Here is an 18,527-nt window from a genome sequence, read left to right as displayed (position 1 = left end):
CATCTCAGCTCACTGCAATCTCCACCTCCTGGGTTCAAGCGATTCTCCTGCCTCAGCCTCCTGAGTAACTGGGATTACAGGTGCCCAGCAATATACCTGGCTAATTTTTGTATTTTTAGTAGAGATGGGGTTGTGCCATGTTGCCCAGGCTGGTCTTGAACTCCTGACCTCAAGTGCTCTGCCCACCTCGGCCTCCCAAAGTGCTGTGATTACAGGTATAAGCCACGGCGCCCAGCCACCTCTTCTGACCCTCCAGCCTGCACTTCTTCAGATCCTATTGCATTCAAGGTCCACTACCTTCATCTATTCCTACCTTCATCTGTCACTTGTCACTCTTTCAACAAACTTTTCTGAGTGCCCACCATGTGTTTGGCATACACAGTATCCCCAGATCCTACCACCTGCCAGAACCAGCTGGGAACCTCTGGACAGCAGATGCCTAGGATGCAGGTCTCTCTCCACCTCTCAGCTGGGAAGTGGAATTGCATGCTGGGTTCTGGGTTTGTTCCCAGGCAAAGGCTCCTGAACCTGGCTTGCTGGTTTAGTCTCAGTCACAATGGATCCTCCCCTAACTCCACTGGTTAGCACCAGTGTCTCCCAGAGTCAGGCCAATACCCAGGCCCAGACTGAGGTCACACAGCTTCCCAACCCCCAAGTAGTCACCCCCTCTTCCCAACACACACACATACACACACACACACACACACACACACAATGGCTAGGAGCATGATCTCTCCCGTGCATCTTAATGGAAGGTCAGCCAAAGCTGGTTCAATTCCCAGGCTTAGTCATTGTGTGACCTTGACTAAATCATTTACCTATCTGAGCTTCGGTTTCCTCTTCTGCAAAAACAGAATAATCCTGATATCACCAAGTAATTATGAAGACGTGACAACAGCTAACATTAACTGAGTATTTACCATGTGCCAGGCATGGTTCTAGAAGCTTTGCCTGTACTTTTATTATCCCCATTTTCACAGATGAGGAAAGTTAAATAGCTTACCCAAGGTCACACTATCAGTTAATGGAAGAGCCAAGATTCCCACACATGCCATGAGGCTCCAGAGTCCACGACACACTTCCCCATTTTGGCTCTACGCTGACAAAGAGACAGCACCCGGCCTGCAACCTGACACACACGTTCCCGGCATGGGACCTCCCCTTGGCTCCCTCAATACTCTGACAAGTGGTTGCTGGACAGGGTCCCTGCTCTGTGCTGGTGGCTGGGCAGGGGCTGCATCAATCCATGACGTTACTGTTCCCCTAACTCCAAGTCGCCCAAAGGGAGGGGCTGAGTCTATTGTGTTGGCTGCTGTATACCCGGTGCCTAGAACAGGGCCAGGCACACGGCCTGTCCTCATTATTTGCCACCCCTGACTGAGCACTTACTCTGTCCCAGATGCCACTGTAAAGACCTGACAGATAACAGCTCACTGAAGCCTCACAGCAACCTCATGAGGTGGGTATCATCACCACCAACCACCATTTTCACAGATTAGGAAATGAGGCACAGAGAAGTTAAGCGATTTGCCCGATGTCCTGTGTAGTGGCTGGCAGAGCCAGGACTCAAGCCCTGGCAGAGTCTCTGCCATGAACCACTATGCCATAATGCTGCCTTTGCAATCAATGTTTGTTGAATGAACAAGAGATTCCGCCATGCGGATTCCCTGGGGACTGGGAGTGCGTGTGGTGGGAGCACGTTCACTCAGGGCTCTAGGACTGTCACCCAGCCCTGGCCCACGAGTTCTGCTCCCTCCCAGGCCCAGCCTCAAGTGGAGCTGAACTGTGACCCACCCCAGCCAGCCCCACTACACCAGCCGGCCACCCACCTTGCCGAGAAAGTGCTTCCGGTAGATGCGGGCCGTGGGGTTGCACTCGAGCTTCATCTTGGTCGTGGGCGACTGCAGCGGCTCTGTCTCGGGGATGCTGGTGATTTCGTGGTTGGTGCCCTCAATCCAGTAGCCCCCAAACTGGGGCAGCAGGATAAGGGGGAAGGGTCCTTCTCGCCCCAAGACCTGAAGAGGGACTCGGCTGAGACCACCCCACACTGTACCCCACCAGGGACCCCAGGACACCCTCCCAACTTAGACCTGGAGCCACTTCTGTCACGGCTGAGGGGCATGAGGGGACAGGCCAGAGCCTGTGTGGGCCCCAGAGTTCTGCTCCAGCCCTTTCCCTCAGCCAGACCCAGACAGTGCCGAGACCCGAGTCTCCAAGAAGGGGTGTGGGGGCAGATAGAGCTGGAGCATGACCTTGGCCCAGGAAGCTGGAACATTTGGCTCAGAAGGCCTAAGGTTTCAAATGGGCTCTGAAGTCTTGGGCCTGGAAATTAAGTCTCCAGCCTGCAGCAAGGCCTGCGGGTCAGGCTCCTAAGGAGGAGGACCTGGTATCCAGAAGCCCTGCGTAAGTGCCTCCTGGGCTTCGGTAAGGGTGGACACGGGGGTCTAGCCGAGTACCTCGTGCACGCTCGGGTAGGGAATGTAGTCCTCCTCTGTCTGCAAAACACAAACAGGACAAGGGTCTCTCCATCTTTCCGTCCTCCAGGCCCCCCAGCGCTCGCCTCTGCTTGGCCAGCCTCAGGGCTCAGGGTGTAGATGAGGCCCTGGTCTCATCACCTCTTACAGATGGGCACGGGCTGAGGCAGGCTTAGCGTGCTGAGTGCTGGCATCTTCTGGGGTTCTCTTTGCCTGGGGAAAGGAGGGCTCACTGCCTCCCCAGAAGAAACCGCTGGACTGCCTGGAGGGCTTGTTAACATGGGTTGCTGCACCCCACCCCAGAGCTTTGGATGCAGCGGTCTGGGCGGCGTCTGAGAATGCACATTTCTCACAGGCTCCCAGGTGGCACTGACTGCTGGTGTGAGGACCTCTGCCCTGAAGAGAGCATCAGGCTTACTGCCCATGCACCCTCCTCTAACCTTCACCCTGCAGCCCTGGGCCCACTCTACCAGGCCTGGTCTTCTAGGGTCTCTGGGGTCCCAAGTCACCAAGAACCATATGCTAAGAAAAGTGGGTCAAAAATAAGAGCCTCCCCTTCATCTCCCTGGGTGCCCCGCCTCCGGTCAGTCTCCTCGCCAGTGGCTGGGGGGCACCCAGGCCTGCCTCCCTATCACTCCGTCCCCATCCAGACAGCAGCTTCACGGAGCAGGAGCTCATAAGTCTCCTAGGGCCTGGGTTGCAGTCTTCCTGCAACTGCTGGTCATCACTGGTTTCAGGGAAAACATTTGGCAGCAGCTGTCTTTGAGAGATGAGGGCTTTGAGTTTGGGGCGGGGACACTGGAGAAGCAGGGGGAGTCTGCAGCAGTGAAGACAGAGAGGAGGAGCTAGAATAGAGGCCCCAGCCCTCTAGCAAGAGAGGGGTTCTCCTTATCACAGAACTCCTAGAGGGCAGGGGCTGGGTCTACCCTGGTTGCGGCTGTGGCCCCCCACACCTGGCACACTGTAAGACTACTTCCTGAAAGGGGATGGATTTCCTGCTTGATGGGCAGTGGTGGCAGCACTTCCCAGATCCCCTCCACCCTCTAGAGAGGGAGGCAGACTGCCAGGCCCACCTACTTTGAGGGGCGGCGGGAAGGAGCAGCGTTGTTCATCCATCCTGCTTCCCTGTAAGAGAAGGCAGCACTGTTACACTCTCCCAGGCCCGCCGCCAGGCGCTGCCTCCCCTCCCCAAGGCGTGCAAGGGGAAAGCCCTAGGAGGTGGGCCACGAAGATTGGGGTACTTCCAGGACAGGGTGCTAGCTGGCTGGGGGCCCTGGGCCTCTCTGAAGGGCTGGCTGTCCTGGTAGTGACTGGGGCTGGAGGCTGGCAGCCTCAGGGAGGGCTGAGGGCTCTGCGGGAATGCACGTGCCGCTGGGAGTGGGGGCAGGGGAGGTGCACACGACACTGTGTGAGCTGGGGGGGGCTGTTATCTACACAGATATGTGTTGAGGGAGAGAGGGGGAGGGAGAGGTAGAGATGAGACAGAAAGACAGAGAAATAGGAGGCATTGGAGAGAGAGAGAGACAGAAAGAGAAACAGGAGGCATCGCAGTTGAGAGGGTATTCAAGGCACTCCCACCCCAGCACCCCCTGCCCACCTCCCAGTGCATACCTATGTGAAAGGCAGAGGGGCTGGGGGAGGAGGGTGGAGGGGTAATACCTCCCACTCCTACAGCACAGTCTCTGGCTGACAGGCCCCCAGCATCTGTCCCCTCGTCCAGCTCCATTCCACCTGGGCCCCCCACCGCAAAGCCTGTGGTGTCTCTCACTGGGTGAGGGGCAGTGTGTGTCTGTGGGGTGGGTTGATGATCTGACCCCAGCCCTGTTGCAGTTCCACACAGGGATGGGAGCTGGGAGCCTAGATGGAGAGGGTTGGGCGTCCTGTACCCTGACCTCCAGACAGAGGATCCTGGACAACCAGTAGCCACCATCTTCTACTGGCGTGGCCTGTCCTCAGAGAGGTGAAGGGCTGGAGATGCAGCAAGGGCCCCCCAGCCCCAGCCCAGCCAGCTCTGTGGCTCCCCAGAACAGGCCACAGAGCCATCCTCACCTGCATCTTTTCAATCATCTCAAATAGATCTGTGTTCTGCAATAGAGACAGAGGAGAGTGAGGTCAGCTGATCCTGCCAAGCCTCAGAGGAGCCTCCACCTGCCCCGGCCCTCCGGGTCCCACCAGCTCTGATCAGTGATCGAGGCACCTGTCTGAGCAGCAAGTGGGAGTGGCGGGAGCACTGTGGGAGGGGGCTCTGTGTGGGAGACCCACGTAGTCTGGCCAACTGCCAAGTGAGGTGAGCCCAGGGCCCAGGGCCCAGGACCAGGGCCACCCACCCACTCAGTCCTGCTCCCTGACAGGCTGCTACCCTTGGGGAGGGACAGGTAGCCCCAAGTCCCAGCCGCAGAGATGAGCCCATCCTGGATCCCCAGGAGGGGTCTGTGCTTCTCTCCACCTCTCCCCGAAGGGGGCAAGGCTCAGTCAACCAGGCCACAGCCCACTGCTCAGACAGCCCACCCCTCTCCAAGCAGAGTGAGCTGGGGGCGCTTCAGAGGAGAGGACACTGGGATGCCCACGGGCCCAGCACCTGCGCATGAACCAGCTGAACCCTCGCACACTCGAGCTAGCCTCTCCTGAGGTGAGCCAGGGCACACGCAGAGTTAATCCAGTGTCTGCCAGCTGCGCTTGGCAGCCCTGGCCTCTCCAGCGCCAACTCCCTGTGAGCCTTCCTGGAAGGCGGCATCCCTGCCGGCTGGCCCGGCTCAGGGCTGGGCCTGGGAAGCCCCCAGAGTCTCCAGGATGGTGACCCTCCCCCTGCCCCTCCAAGGCTCAGCTCAGGCGGCTCCTGCTGACACATGTGCTACGGAGTTGTACACCAGGAAGCACGCACACTCTCTCTCTCTCTCCATCTCTCTCCCTCCCCTCCTGCTCACACACACAGAAGCCTGCACAGCAATATTTAAAGTCCCACTGCACCCTATACATGTTTCATGTACCAAGAAAACAACACGCACAAACACATATGATGGGGACTGTGCATAGTGATTCTTAGAGCTATATACTAACACACAAATATACACGTTGGCGTTCTGAGTTACACAGGAGCACACCCACTCACACACATGCAGGTCCAAATACCAGGAGAGATACACACACAAATGCAAACCCACACCTGCGCTGGTCTGCACACCACTAACTGCACACAAAGCTACAGTAACACCACAAACCACTCTCATGTGTGAGAACAAGAGGCATGACAACACACAGCCACAGAGGCAGGCGGGTGTGTCCAGGCAGACCTAGACGCAGCCCCACTCACGGCTACAAGCCCTGCCTGCCTCAGCAGGGTCACATAACAACAGTGAATGAGACTCAAAAGGTATCCAGCAACTGCTGGGGTAGATAATCCCCAAGGATGAGGGACACGGTCTGAACCTCACACAGCCCTCACCTGCACACACACACAGAGCCCTGGGAAAGGTCACAAGATACAAGCCCGTGTAAATGTGCACGCCGTGAGGCCTGCCCATAGAGGCAAGACCCACCTTGTAAAACCCACCACAGGAGTCCATGGGACGCCCTGACCCATGGTCCCCTATGGTCACACCCAACACCTCTGCATTTGAAAGCGATAATTCCGCAGGCAGTTACAGCAGAAACCACAGACACACACCTGAAGTCCAGGCAGACAAACATGCCCATCAACACAACACACTGTATGACAGCAACTTTGGCTTCTGTGACCGGGTCAGCCGCACAATCTCAGCTGGGCACGGCCCCAAAGAGTCACAGTGATGACGGGTGCATTAATGTCCCCCCTTAAGACACCCCTCTCAGGGTGACCAAATGTAGCCAGGAACACTCTAATACGCCTTGTTGCACTGGGAATCAGTCACATAAACACTGACACATGGTCCTGTCACCCAGAGTGTACACAGCAACAAGCAACACCCACAGCTACAGCCTCACAGGGAGCAGCAGACGCCCTGACACATGCGAGGGCTCTGAGAGATGGGGCCCAGATGGGGGATGCCCCACATGCCAGCACCACCACAAAGTGGCCCTGGAGCATTCAGAGCCCCCCAAACATAGCAGGGGCAGGGTAAAGTGGTCCCGACGGTAGCACGCGCCCACACACATCCTGCGGCTGCAGCCCAGAGCTACAGTGCCACTCGGGAGGCCACTGCAAGAGCCCCAGGCTCCAGGACCCCAGGTTAGGGGTGTGCCCCGCGGCCGTTGTCAGCCCAGAAGCTCACACGCCCACCATGACAGAGCCTTGCGCGCCCTCCCTGGCTGGGGCAGAGCTGGCCCGGCTCCTCAGCAGTTGGGGTGACCCAGCCCCGAGGTCCCTCCGCCACGCCGCCCCGCCCGGGTCCTCACCTGCCAGCCGGCCCCCGCGGGCAGCGAGCCCCTCCGCGGACGGCCGGGGGGCGCCGGGGGCCGCGGCTGTGCCATCCTGAGCCCGGCCCGGCCCGGCCCCCGCCCAGGCGGCACTTCAGCTGGCCCGGCCGGCTCCCGGCCCGCGCGCTCCCGGGTCCGTGCCCCACAGCGCCGAACTCCGCGCTCCGGGCTCCCGGCGGCAGCGCTGCCTGCGATGGGCTAGCCCCGAGGACGGGCCCGGAGGGGGCGGGGCGCCAGGTACGGGCGGCGCGGCGCGGGGCGGGGCGGGGGCGCTGACGCCACGCCCCCCGGGGGGCGGCCCGGCCCGCGGCCCCGGGACACTGCGCCTGCGCGCTCCAGCCGGAGCGCTAGATGCTTTGGGTGCCTCGGACTCCTCGCTCGGCTCTCCCCAGCGCGCCCCCACCCCACCTTCTCCATCTTCCCAGGCTCGGGATACCCCGCCTGAGGGCATCAAGGACGGGGTTGGGTTACCTTGCAGACAGAGGGCTTTTCCTGAGCACCTACTTAATGCTGGGTCCTTCCCATGTGTATTAATCTCGTCACAGCCCAAGAGGTACAAATGTCATCTCCATTATACAGATGAGAAACTGGTTCCAAGAGGTGAAATAGTTTGCCCGAGACCACACAGTCAGGAAAAAGTCAAAGTGGAATCCAGAGAAAGGCCTGGTGCTACTCTTTGGGGTCTCTCCCTTTTCCTCCTCCTCTCCTCCACCCTGCTTTCCATGCCTGACGGTGGCTGGCCTGCCCCATCCCTTCCCCCGCCCTAGCTGCTCCAGATCCTGGGGTAGATGGCCACAGCACCTAGGGAGGGGCTGCCAGGCCCGTGGTATGGAGGAAAGGGCCCAGGTGGATTTGGGGACATGTGTATACTAGCTACAATTTGCTGAGTGGCCTTGAGTGAGTCCCTGCCTCCTCTCTGGACCTCAGTTTCCCCATCTGTAAAATAAGGCCTCTGTAGGCCCTTCCAGCTGACTCTGCACTGTGTCCCTGGCCTGGTATAGCCGTACAGCAGGGACAGGGACAGGGCCTTGCTTCTGCTTCCTCCAGACAGATGTTGGGAACACAGCAAATGCTTCCTGAATTGTGGCCAAGGAGACACAGCTGCTTTGGATGTTGCGGAGGCAGGGCTGCCCACCAGCTCAGAGCCATACCTCTGTTCAGCTTCCTGAAAGAGCTGCCAGCAGCTGCCCACCACCCTCCAGCCCCAGAGCCAAGGGCTCCTGGAAGGAAAGCACTGTGCCCTCCCTTTCCCCCTAGACCTGGCCTTGAATCAGGCTTGGGCCTGGAGAGCCAGCAGGAACTCTGGAGATGTGTGTTCCAGATACGGTGTAGCTTTGGTTTTAATAATTAACAACAGCAAATATTGATTTATGCAGCCACTTCCAGGCCTGAACACTTCCGGGCACCCATTGAAATCCAGCCAGAGAAACATCCATTCCCACACTGCCCCCGCGGGAGGCGAGACCGGCTCACAGCACCAGAGATGGCTGTGTGCCAGGTGGTGTGGAAGGTGTGTGCACATATGCCTGCAGCCATGTGTGCATGCATGTGAGACTCCACAACCGGATGTGGCTGTATATACGTGGGCATACTGTCTTTCTGTGTGTGTATGGGAATGCCTGGGTGTGGGAATTTGTGTTTGTACATGTGTATCTCATGCATCTATACATGTGCAAGTCTCTGAATATATTTACAGACCCCTGGCTGTGGCTGTGTGTTTTGTGTCTGTAACTATGTCCCCGTATGTAGGTGTGGGTAGGCTGCGTCTGTATGTGTGTGCAGGTTTCCGATCCCCAAGTGGAGAAACCCCTGTGGGGGAGGGAAGGAGGGTCCTGGGTAGCTCGATGCCTGTACAAATGTGGGGCCTGAACGGAGGAGAATGTCCCTTCGGGGTGCCCTGTCCAGCCCTGGGAATGTAATGATGCTGATAAGAGCTCAACTTCCTAATTTCTACTTTCCAAAGTACTTTCACCCAATTGCAAGCTGGCAAGGTGGGTAGAGAAGAAACTGTCACCTGTTTTACAGATGAGGAAACTGAGGCCCAGAGAGGGGTAGGGATTTGCCCACTGGCAGAGGAAGGCCACCTGCCCTTCAGACAGATGCCGTCAATGTTATAAATGTGCACGGAGCTAGGGGCACCGGGCGGGGGAGGATGGAGAAGATGTCACAGGCCTGGGTTCCCTCAGCCCAGCATTGGCTTGCTGGAGACCCCGGATGAATCATTCAGTCTCTGTAGTCCCTGGCTTCCTCTCCCGTCAAAGAAGGATGATCCACAGACTCTCTTGATTCTGAGGTGGGGGTGGGCTGTCGGGAAGGGGAGGTTCGGAGCCCACTCTCTGAGCTGTGTTGGCACAAACGGAGGCTTCTAGCCAGACTGGGTGGAAGCCAGGAAGCCCGAGGACAGGCAGCTTTTCAATAATCCGAGAAGGCCAACCCCAGGCTGTCTAGCAGGCAGGGCCCACGGCGATGGCCTGCTCTCTCTTGTCTCCTGATGGGAAGACTGAGGCCCAGGGAGGGGAAGCTGTGGCCCAAGGGCACACAGCCGTTGGTGAGAACCCAGGGCTCCTCCAGATACTCACGGGGAGAGGGACTGGGAGCTTCATTCATGAACCCAGCTGTCAAGTGAGGGCTGCCATTGAGTCTCTCCCTTCCTGCCAAGCCCCGGATCCACATGCCCCAGTCTTGGGCTGTTGCCCAGACAGAGAAAACAGGAGTCGGTCTCAGGAACCTCCTTCTGCTGCTCCCAGCAGCCCTACGTGGGACCCCCATGGAGGTGGTGGTCCCACACATGGACGCCATTCCTTGGCCATCTGCCCTCCCAGCCTAGGCAAGGTGCCTGGCCTTTATTCCAGGCCGGAGCTCTCGGGAAGGAGCCTGGTGGATCTTGCCTCTGCTATTTTCTGGCTGTGTGACCTTGGGAAGACCACTTTACTTCTCTGAGCTCCTGCATCCTCAACTAGAGAATGCCTACTACCCAAGGTTTACTAAAAGGACTAGGTGGCATGAAGTCTGTGGATGTGCTTTAGAAACTGCAAAAAGTACTGCAAAAGCGAGAACTTAGCACCCCTGCATCAGAGAGGCCCTAACACCAGGCCCTCTGGTCAGACAGCTTGCATCCGGTTGTGGCCCCACCACATCCAACCTGAGTGACTTTGGGCAAGTGACTGAACCTCTCTGAGCCTCAATTTTCTCATCTGAAAAATGGGACTGATTATAGTAGCTATCACATAGTTCAAGGATGAGATGAAATACTGCAAATAAAGCATTAAGTACTCATTTGGCACACAGTAAGTCTCAATAAATATTAGCGGTTATTTCTGCTATTTGATGTTCTGCATACGTTGTTCAGTTATCTGTTGCTTTACTGGACTGTGGCTCCTTGAGAGCAGGATCTGTATCAGATTGGTTTCTGGTCCCTTGGCACCCAGCACATGGCTTGGCATGAAGCAGGCACTGGTCAAACGTTTGATTTTAATGATAATGATAGGGGCTCGTTGACAGAGCTCTCACTCTGTGTCGGATGCTGTGCCCGGGCCGCCCTGTCTGTACTAATCTTCACAATGACCCTGTGAAGCGGGTCCTCTCATTGCGCCTGGTTTACAGATGAGGAGACTGATGGTGACATTGATTGTGGAGATGATGAAGATAGCTGGGGGGGCTGGTTTATTCCCAGCTGTTTTGCTTAGATTTCGCCCTAAGCCCTTCCCCACAACAGTCTACAGACCCAGGTTCAACCTTTGCGACTGCACCAGGCTCACCCAGGGCTCAGGAGTGGCAACCCCTTAGGACCTAAACCCCATCAGCATTTGCCCATTTTACCGTTGCCCAAAAGTCATTTGTGGGCCCTTCCCGGCCCTGGACATGTGTCAGGGGTAGGAGGCAGACCAGGGGCTATAGGTATGGAGGGGGACACTTACCTTAGGGTAGAGTGAAGGACTATAGGAGGGAACTAAGTTCACTCGTGACAGGTCTAGTGCCTGAGGGAAGCGCTGGCTCTGCCCATCACTCCTCCTGGAAGAGAAAGAGTCTGAGGTCAGGGGGAGCCCCAAGCCAGGAAATTTGGGAACTCTGGGAGAGTCACCCTCAGAGCTGGGGGATGTGAGGGGTTTAGATTTCATGGAAGAGAGGGTCATGGGTTCCCCAAGAGGAGGGAGAGGAGGGGCTTTGTGAGCAGGGCTGCCACACAGGATCTCCTTCCCTGGAGATCAGAGACGTGGACAGGGTCTCTCCCCAAGCTCTCCATTAGGCCTCCAGCCAAGCAGTGACCTACTCTGGAGATGAGTAGACTGAGGCAGGTGTACTGAGGGTTGCTGTGGAGGGTGAGCTTTCTGGACTAAGCAGGGTGCCCCCGCCTCTACAATGGACTCCTCCCTGAGCCTCTGGGAGTAGCCGCCTTGGCACTGAGAGGCTACCGGGGCTACCACTATTATGAATGACAGTGACCATAACTGACACTCATTGGGCCTACTATATGCCAGGCCCTGTGCCGAGCCCTCGTTCCAGGCCTGAGGGCATGGCCTCCTCACCACACTGGTATTCCCACTTTACGGACAGGACCCAGCTGCGCACAGAGGTCACATGGCTGGCCGGCAGCAAAGCTAGCATCTGTGTGAGACCTGCCTGACTCGAAGCCCGAACTCTCTGCCCAAACCACACCCTTCCCTGAGGAAAGAAAGCAGGTCTGGTGAGGGTGAAGTCAGCTCCTGTCACCCTAAAAAGTCTGCTGAGGCCACCTCTGGGGCAGGGAGAGGAAATGCCCAGTGGTTCCCGGGATCCAGGGGACCTGGGGCTGGGCAAGTAGGCCTGGCTTCTGCTGCTGCCTCGGGCCACCCTGACGTGGCTGCACCTCCGCTCAGGTCCCATCAAGAGAGGCTGGTCCCTCCAGGGTGACTCAGATGATCGCTGGTGGCCTACAGCAGGCTTGAGTCAGGCAGAGCCAGGCTGCCACACCCCAAGAGGGGAAGGACCCGAAAAATTCTGGCCCAGGAATAAGACTGAGAAAGCTCTGAGCCTCCGTTCTTCTTCTTCTTTTTTTTTGTGACGGAGTTTTGCTCTTGTTCCCCAGGCTGGTGTGCAAATGGCTTGATCTCAGCTTACCACAACGTCTGCCTCCTGAGTTCGAGAGATTCTCCTGCCTCAGCCTCCTGAGTAGCTGGGATAACAGGCATGCGCCACCATGCCCAGCTAAGTTTGTATTTTTAGTAGAGACGGGGTTTCTCCATGTTGGTCAGGCTGGTCTTGAACTCCCGACCTCAGGTGATCCGCCCGCCTCAGCCTCCCAAAGTGTTGAGATTACAGGTGTGAGCCACTGCGCCCAGTCTGAGCCTCCCTTCTAATTCCACTCAGCCCAGCTACTCCGGCAGGAGAAATGGTCCAGAGGAACCATCCACAGCCCCACTTATGCACTAGATGCCTCTCCACCTCCCAGGAGTGATGGCATCTTACAAGAGGGGTCTGCACTGGCCAGTGCTTGACCCAAAAGGAAAGATATGGTGGCAGTGGCATTTCAAGCCTGTGGCATCAGTGTGGGGGAAAGTCTCAGGCACTGACTGGCTAGGTGAGCTTGAGTTAGTGACACAGCCTCTCTCAGCCTCAGTTTCCAAAAACATTCATCGCAGAGCCTGGGCAGCTCATGGGAATTCACTCAATGAATACTTTCACATCATTTGTTCATGGTAAACTCTGGCTCCCCAAGTTTCACTATATGTTGAATGACCGAATGAATGAATGAAGGTGGGGGGGGGGGTCACTGAAGGATTGTGAGCAAAGGAATGTCCCTACATGCAGGTTCCTGCATATTGCAGGGTACACTGACATGGGGAGAGTCTGGAGTGGGAGGGTGGGGACTAAAGAGAGGTCCATAGAAATGGTTACAGGCAGGCCGGGTGTGGTGGCTCAAGCCTGTAATCCCAGCACTTTGGGAGGCCAAGGCAGGCGGATCACCTGAGGTCAGGAGTTCGAGACCAGCCTGGCCAACCATGGCCAATATGGTGAAACCCCATCTCTACTGAAAAAAAAAAAAAAAAATACAGGCTGGGCGTGGTGGCTCACGCCTGTAATCCCAGCACTTTGGGAGGCCGATATGGGCAGATCATGAGGTCGAGAGATCGAGACCATCCTGGCCAACATGGTGAAACCCCGTCTCTACTGAAAATACAAACATTATCTGGGTGTGGTGGCGTGCACCTGTAGTCCCAGCTACTCGGGAGGCAAGGCAGGAGAATCTCTTGAACCCGGGAGGTGGAGGTTGCAGTGAGCCAAGATTGCGCCACTGCACTCCAGCCGGGCGACAGAGTGAGACTCCATCTCAAAAAAAAAAAAAAAAAAAAAATACAAAAATTAGCTGGGTGCAGTGGTGGGCACCTATAACCCTAGCTACTTGGGAGGTTAAGGCAGAATTGCTTGAACCCAGGAGGCAGAGGTTGCAGTGAGCTGAGATCACACCACTGTACTCCAGCCTGGGCTCCAGAGGGAGACTCCACCTCAGAAAAAAAAAAAAAAAATGGAAGGAAGAAAGGAAGGGAGGGAGGGTAGGTTCCAGGCAATTCCACTAAGGCTCCCATGGGGTCTCTTTGGTGGAACCTACTACGTGACTGGGACTGGGTCAAGCATCCTCTCCCCCAACTACTGTGCTAGAAGGTGGGTATTATTTCTCTCCATTTTCACAGATAGAGAAGCTAAAGCTCAGAGAGGCGAAGCCACTTCCTCTAGCGAATGGGGGATACAGCTGGAATTTAAAGTACATGCCCTTGAGGAACTAGGGATCCTGCAGTGGGGTGGAGGGCAGAGGCTGCCTGGGGGTCAGGAAGTCCTGGGGTAGAAGCAGGTAAAGCTGGCCGCCCATGCTAGTGCTGGAGTGCTGGGTGTGGCTGTGGCTGTCCAGTGGTGGCTGTTGCTTGTGATCAGGCTAGTCCCGGTGCCCTTCTGTCTTCCCCTAGGGTCATATGATAGCCATGCAGTAGTCCCTGACAAACCCCCTTCCAGAACCCTCTCTGCCTCAGTCTCCCCAGGTGTAGGTGTCCATTTCACTCAGGATTGCTCATGTGCGTGCGGAACCAGAGTGGCCTCTGAAAGCCAGGGTGCTCTGGCTTCCACCTGGGACCCCATCCCAGGGTCCTTGGCTCTCCAGTTCCTGGTTGGCCAGAGTCCTGCTCCCCGAAGGCAACTCCACCTAAAAAACCACTGCTGAGGTCATAAGGGGCAGCGGAAGGGAGGGGCTCCAGGGTGGGGACAGAGAAGGAAACTGGAGGCTCTGGGCACTGCCTATTCATCCATCCCCAGACCTGAAGGGGTAGAAGAGGGACAGGAATGACAAAGCCACGACCTACAGGGCATCTTGCATAATCTAATTTAATCCTCACAGCTCCCCAATGAGGCAGATGTTCAGAAACTGCCTGCTTTCCACACGAGGCTCAGAAAGGTATGTTAACTTGCCCAAGGCCACACAGGCAATGAGGCAGGGCAGGCATTTGGACACAGGTTTGTTGACTTCAGAGCACAAGATCTGAACTTTATAACATGTGGCCAATCCTGTGGACCTCCCCACAGAGCCTTACAACTTCCAGCTCAGGAACTCGACCCAGCACCTCAAGTCACGTTGGAAAGGTAATAGTAACAACAGCAATGGCAGACAAGCTGATACAGAGCTTACAGCTTACTATGTGCGAGCTCTGCTCTACTTTATTGTATTAACTCATTTAATTTGCATTTTTCAAAGGAGGGAACTAAGACACAGAGAGGTTAAGTAACTTGTTCAAGGTCACACACAGTAAATGAAGGTCTGAAGATTTGACCTCCCCCAATATCTCGTTGTGGTACCCTTAACACTACACTATACTGACACTTAGTAAATAGCAGTTGCTCAGTAAACACTTTTTTCTTTTTCTTTTCTTTTTTTTTTTTTTTTGAGACAGGGTCTTGCTGTTGCTGCCCAGGCTGGTGTGCAGTGGCGTGATCAAAGCTCACTGCAGCCTTAAACTCCTAGGCTCAAGCCATCCTCCCTCCTCAGCCTCCCAAGTTGCTGGGACTATAGGCACCACCATGCCCAGCTAATTTTAGTAGAGATGAGGTCTCCCTGTGTTACCCAGGCTGGTCTGGAACTCCTGGGCTCAAGCGATCCTCCCACCTCAGCCTCCCAAAGTGCTGCAATCGCAGGTATGAGCCACTGCGACTGGCCTTTTGTTGTTGTTAAGAAATGGGGTCTTGCTCTGTCACCCAAGCTGGAGTACAGTGGCATGATCATGGCTCACCGCAGCCTTGAACTGCTGGGCTCAAGTGATCCTTCCCCCTCAGCCTCCTAGTAGCTGGGACAACAGGTGTGTGCTCGGCTAATTAAATTTTTTTTTTTTTTTTTTTTTTTTTTTTTGAGACGGGTGTCTGGCTGTGTTGCCCAGGCTGGTCTGGAACTCCTGATGTCAAGTGATCCTCCCACCTTGGCCTCCCAAAACACTAGGATTACAGGAGTAAGCCACTGTACCTGGCCCCAATAAATACTTTTGAAGCAATGAATGAAAGCCTCTCCCCTCCTTACCAGCCCTCTGCCCTTCTCTGCTTCACATCCTTTCCTGCTCAGCCTTCCTCGCCAGCTCGCCCATCTCTGCCCCACCTTTCCCAGCACCCCTCCAATCCCCTTATTCCTCTGGCCTCGGCAGACCACCCACAATGTGGTCATTTCCTCCCACTTCATGAACCCGAACCTCTCTATCCCTCCCCTTCTCTCTCCTATCCCACCCTGGTCTCCTCCTGGTCTTCTCCATTCAGTTCACATCATGGAGGTCCCCCTGGTCTCCATCCCTTCCCTATGTCTCCAAAAACCTCCCTGGCCTGGCTCAGCTTAAAATGCTTTGCATTCCTCCTGGGCGGCAGCAGCTGGGAGGAGCCCAGAGCATGCCGGGACATGGGGAGCTCTCCCCTCTCCTCCTTCCCCCTGCCATGACCGTGGTCACATCTGCGCAGCACCCTGGAGCTTACACTGGCATTGTTTCATTCGAGCGCCACAGCAACTTATTAAAAATCCAGATGAGGCCGTGCACAGTGGTTCACACCTGTAATCCCAGCACTTTGGGAGGATGAGGCGGGTGGATCACCTGAGGTCAGGAGGTCGAGACCAGCCTGGCCTACATGATGAAACCCCGTCTCTACTGAAAATACATAAATTAGCTGAGAATAGTGCCACATGCCTGTAATCCTAGCTACTTGGGAGGCTGAGGCAGGAGAATCGCTTGAACCCAGGAGGTGGAAGTTGCAGTGAGCCGAGATCGCGCCACTGCACTCCAGCCTGGGCAACAAGAGCAAAACTCTGTCTCAAAAAAAAAAAAAAAAATCCAGATGAGATATAAACCTTTTTTCCAGATGAGAAAACTGAGGCTCAGAGAGGTTCAGTGACAAGCCCCAGGTCGCACACCGGGAAAGGGCAGGGCTGAGGTGTGACTCCAGTCCCTTCCACAGCGTGCATCCCACTGCCCTCAGCCCAGGCCCTCAGTCCTGTCACCTGGCCTCCTGCCCCAGTGACCTCCCATCACGGCCCTGGCTCCTGCAGCCACTGCCCAGCACCTTCCCTAGGCCCAGCTCCAGCTCTGCCCTGTCTGGCCTGGACACCTGCCCGCTGCTTCCTCTGACACATGGAAATGGGAGCAGCCAGAGAGGAGGTGACTTGCCCAAGGTCACATGGAAAGCTGGAGCCAACCTGGAGTCTGGGCCGGGCACACTCCGGGGTCACCTTCAGCCCCTGTGTCTGTGTGGTGGCCATCTCTCCCTCTCGGGGAGAACGCGCACCTTTTCCAGGGAAAGGGCGAAGCAGGGGCGCGGGGGAAGGGCCCAGCTCCTGAGTGGGATGGGCCCGACTGGAAGCCGCTGCTGACAGCTCCCGGGTTTCTTGGCAACTGTCACTGCACCTCCTCCCCCTCCCTTATCTCTGCATCGAGGTAACAATAATAATCGCACCATCATGAGTGCAGCTCTTTGTACTTTTCAAAAGCCTTCTTTATCTGCTCACTCCTGGGACTCTCACCGGAACTGGAGTGGAGATAAGGCAGTCACTAGGATCCCCAATTCCCAGAAGGGCAAACTGAGGCTTAGAGAGGTGAAAACATGACCTCAAAGTCAGCCAGTAAGGCCTTGGGCAGCAGATCAGGGATAAGATCACAGGCCTTCCTCCAGTCCAGGGTGGGCAGATCTCAAGGGAGTTCCACACTGCAAAACAGCAGGGCCAGCCCAGGCTCCGTGGTTCATGCCTGCAATCCCAGCACTTTGGTAGGCTGAGGTAGGCCATCTTTACAAACAAATTAAAAAACGAGCCCACTGCAGTGGCTCACACCTATAGTCCCAGGCACTCAGGAGGCTGAGGTGGGAGGATCACTTGAGCCAGAAGTTCCAGGCTACAGTGAGCCATGATGGTGCCACTGCATTCCAGCCCAGGTGACACAGCAAGACCCTGTATCTACAATGGAAACAAACCAACAAAACATCAGAGTCAGACCCAGAAATGGTGGGGGAAGAGGGGAATACCAAGCACGGGTGGCCAGATGCCTTTCTGGGGTGCTTCTCACATGTTAACCAGCTGGAGGGGTGGGGAGAGGCTCCTTTTTCTCTCATCTGCAAAATGAGAGATAATGTACCCCCTTCATAGAGTGGCTGTAAAGTAACTATTATTATTGGCCACTCTTCTGGAGAGCCCAACCCTTTCAGGGCACCAGAAGTGTGGTGGGGCTGTCCTGGGTGGTGGGCTTGGCCCTTTGGCCCCTCAGAGATAGCTGCCCTGGATGGTGGTCTCCCAGTGGGTCCAGCCCCTGCCGACTCCCTCCAGCCTCAACCTCATACCTCCCCTTTCCTGTCCTGCCCCAGCCGCCTGTCCTGGCTCTGTCCTAACCTCCCAAGGCTGCAGGCAGTTTTCCTAACCAGCCACACTGTTCACAGGCACTCGCCTCTGCTGGCAGTGCCTTCTCCTGCTTTTCTGCCTAGTGAACCACTGATGGTTTGAAATTCAACTTAACCAGGTGAAACTCTGGTGGCCAGGGCAGGTGGAACAGGACCATCAAGGCAAGAAGGCTAGGACCGGGAGCAGGGGAATGGGGATCTGGACAGGCGACAGTGCCTGGAGCAAGAGCAGGAGGAGCCCACCCTGAGGACAGCCACCCACTGCACGCAGGCTGGGAGACCGGACATGGAAAGAGGGGGTGGTCTGGGAGGGCGGGGGAGGGGTTCAGGGAGCCAATGAACACAGGGCAGAGAAGAATTCGGTGGGGGGCAGCAGCCTGGAACAGGGACCTGAGGGGTTCTGGCCAGTCCAGCACTGGTCATCAGAAGTCAGGAGGGGAAGGCCTGGGTCCAGTTCCCTGGGGTCTTCCTGGTTTCTAGATCAACCTAGTTCTACCAAGTTCTACCACCCAGGTAGGGTGGAGGATGAGGACAAAGGCACAGACCTCCCAGTGAGAAAGGGGCTGTGGAGGGCAACCCTGAGAGAGGCTCCTCTGGATGCGGGTTGGGGGGCTGCCAGAGCCGGGTCTCCTAGCCATGGCCATCAGGTCTGAGGGGACTCGAATCTCCTGAAACCAGAACCAAGTGGCTGCCCCGGAACTGCCCCCTCCCAGGGGTGCACAGAGACTCATTGTTTTCTGAGCTCAACCAGCCAGCACTGCCCTCCCCTTGGCTTGCCCCTGTCCC

The 18,527-nt window shown here is 56.4% G+C and overlaps 1 protein-coding gene across 2 annotated transcripts in view; it reads right to left on the bottom strand.

Moving 5' to 3' along the window:
- The window catches only part of RAP1GAP (RAP1 GTPase activating protein), a 76,827-nt gene that overhangs the window by 23,933 nt on the left and 34,367 nt on the right, over positions 1–18,527 (bottom strand). For both annotated transcript variants that reach the window (XM_023219293.2, XM_023219292.2), the window contains exons 3-7: positions 10,784–10,877; positions 4,524–4,559; positions 3,552–3,599; positions 2,457–2,495; positions 1,830–2,015 (exon numbers count right to left, since the gene is read on the bottom strand). In XM_023219293.2, the coding sequence (XP_023075061.1) occupies positions 1,830–2,015; positions 2,457–2,495; positions 3,552–3,599; positions 4,524–4,541 (291 nt within the window). In that variant the 5' untranslated portion in view covers positions 4,542–4,559; positions 10,784–10,877. The remainder of the gene's footprint in view (positions 1–1,829; positions 2,016–2,456; positions 2,496–3,551; positions 3,600–4,523; positions 4,560–10,783; positions 10,878–18,527) is intronic.

This window comes from Piliocolobus tephrosceles, chromosome 1 (genome assembly GCF_002776525.5).
Source record: "Piliocolobus tephrosceles isolate RC106 chromosome 1, ASM277652v3, whole genome shotgun sequence".
Classification (NCBI taxonomy): domain Eukaryota; kingdom Metazoa; phylum Chordata; class Mammalia; order Primates; family Cercopithecidae; genus Piliocolobus; species Piliocolobus tephrosceles.
This window is presented reverse-complemented; position numbering and strand designations above follow the sequence as displayed.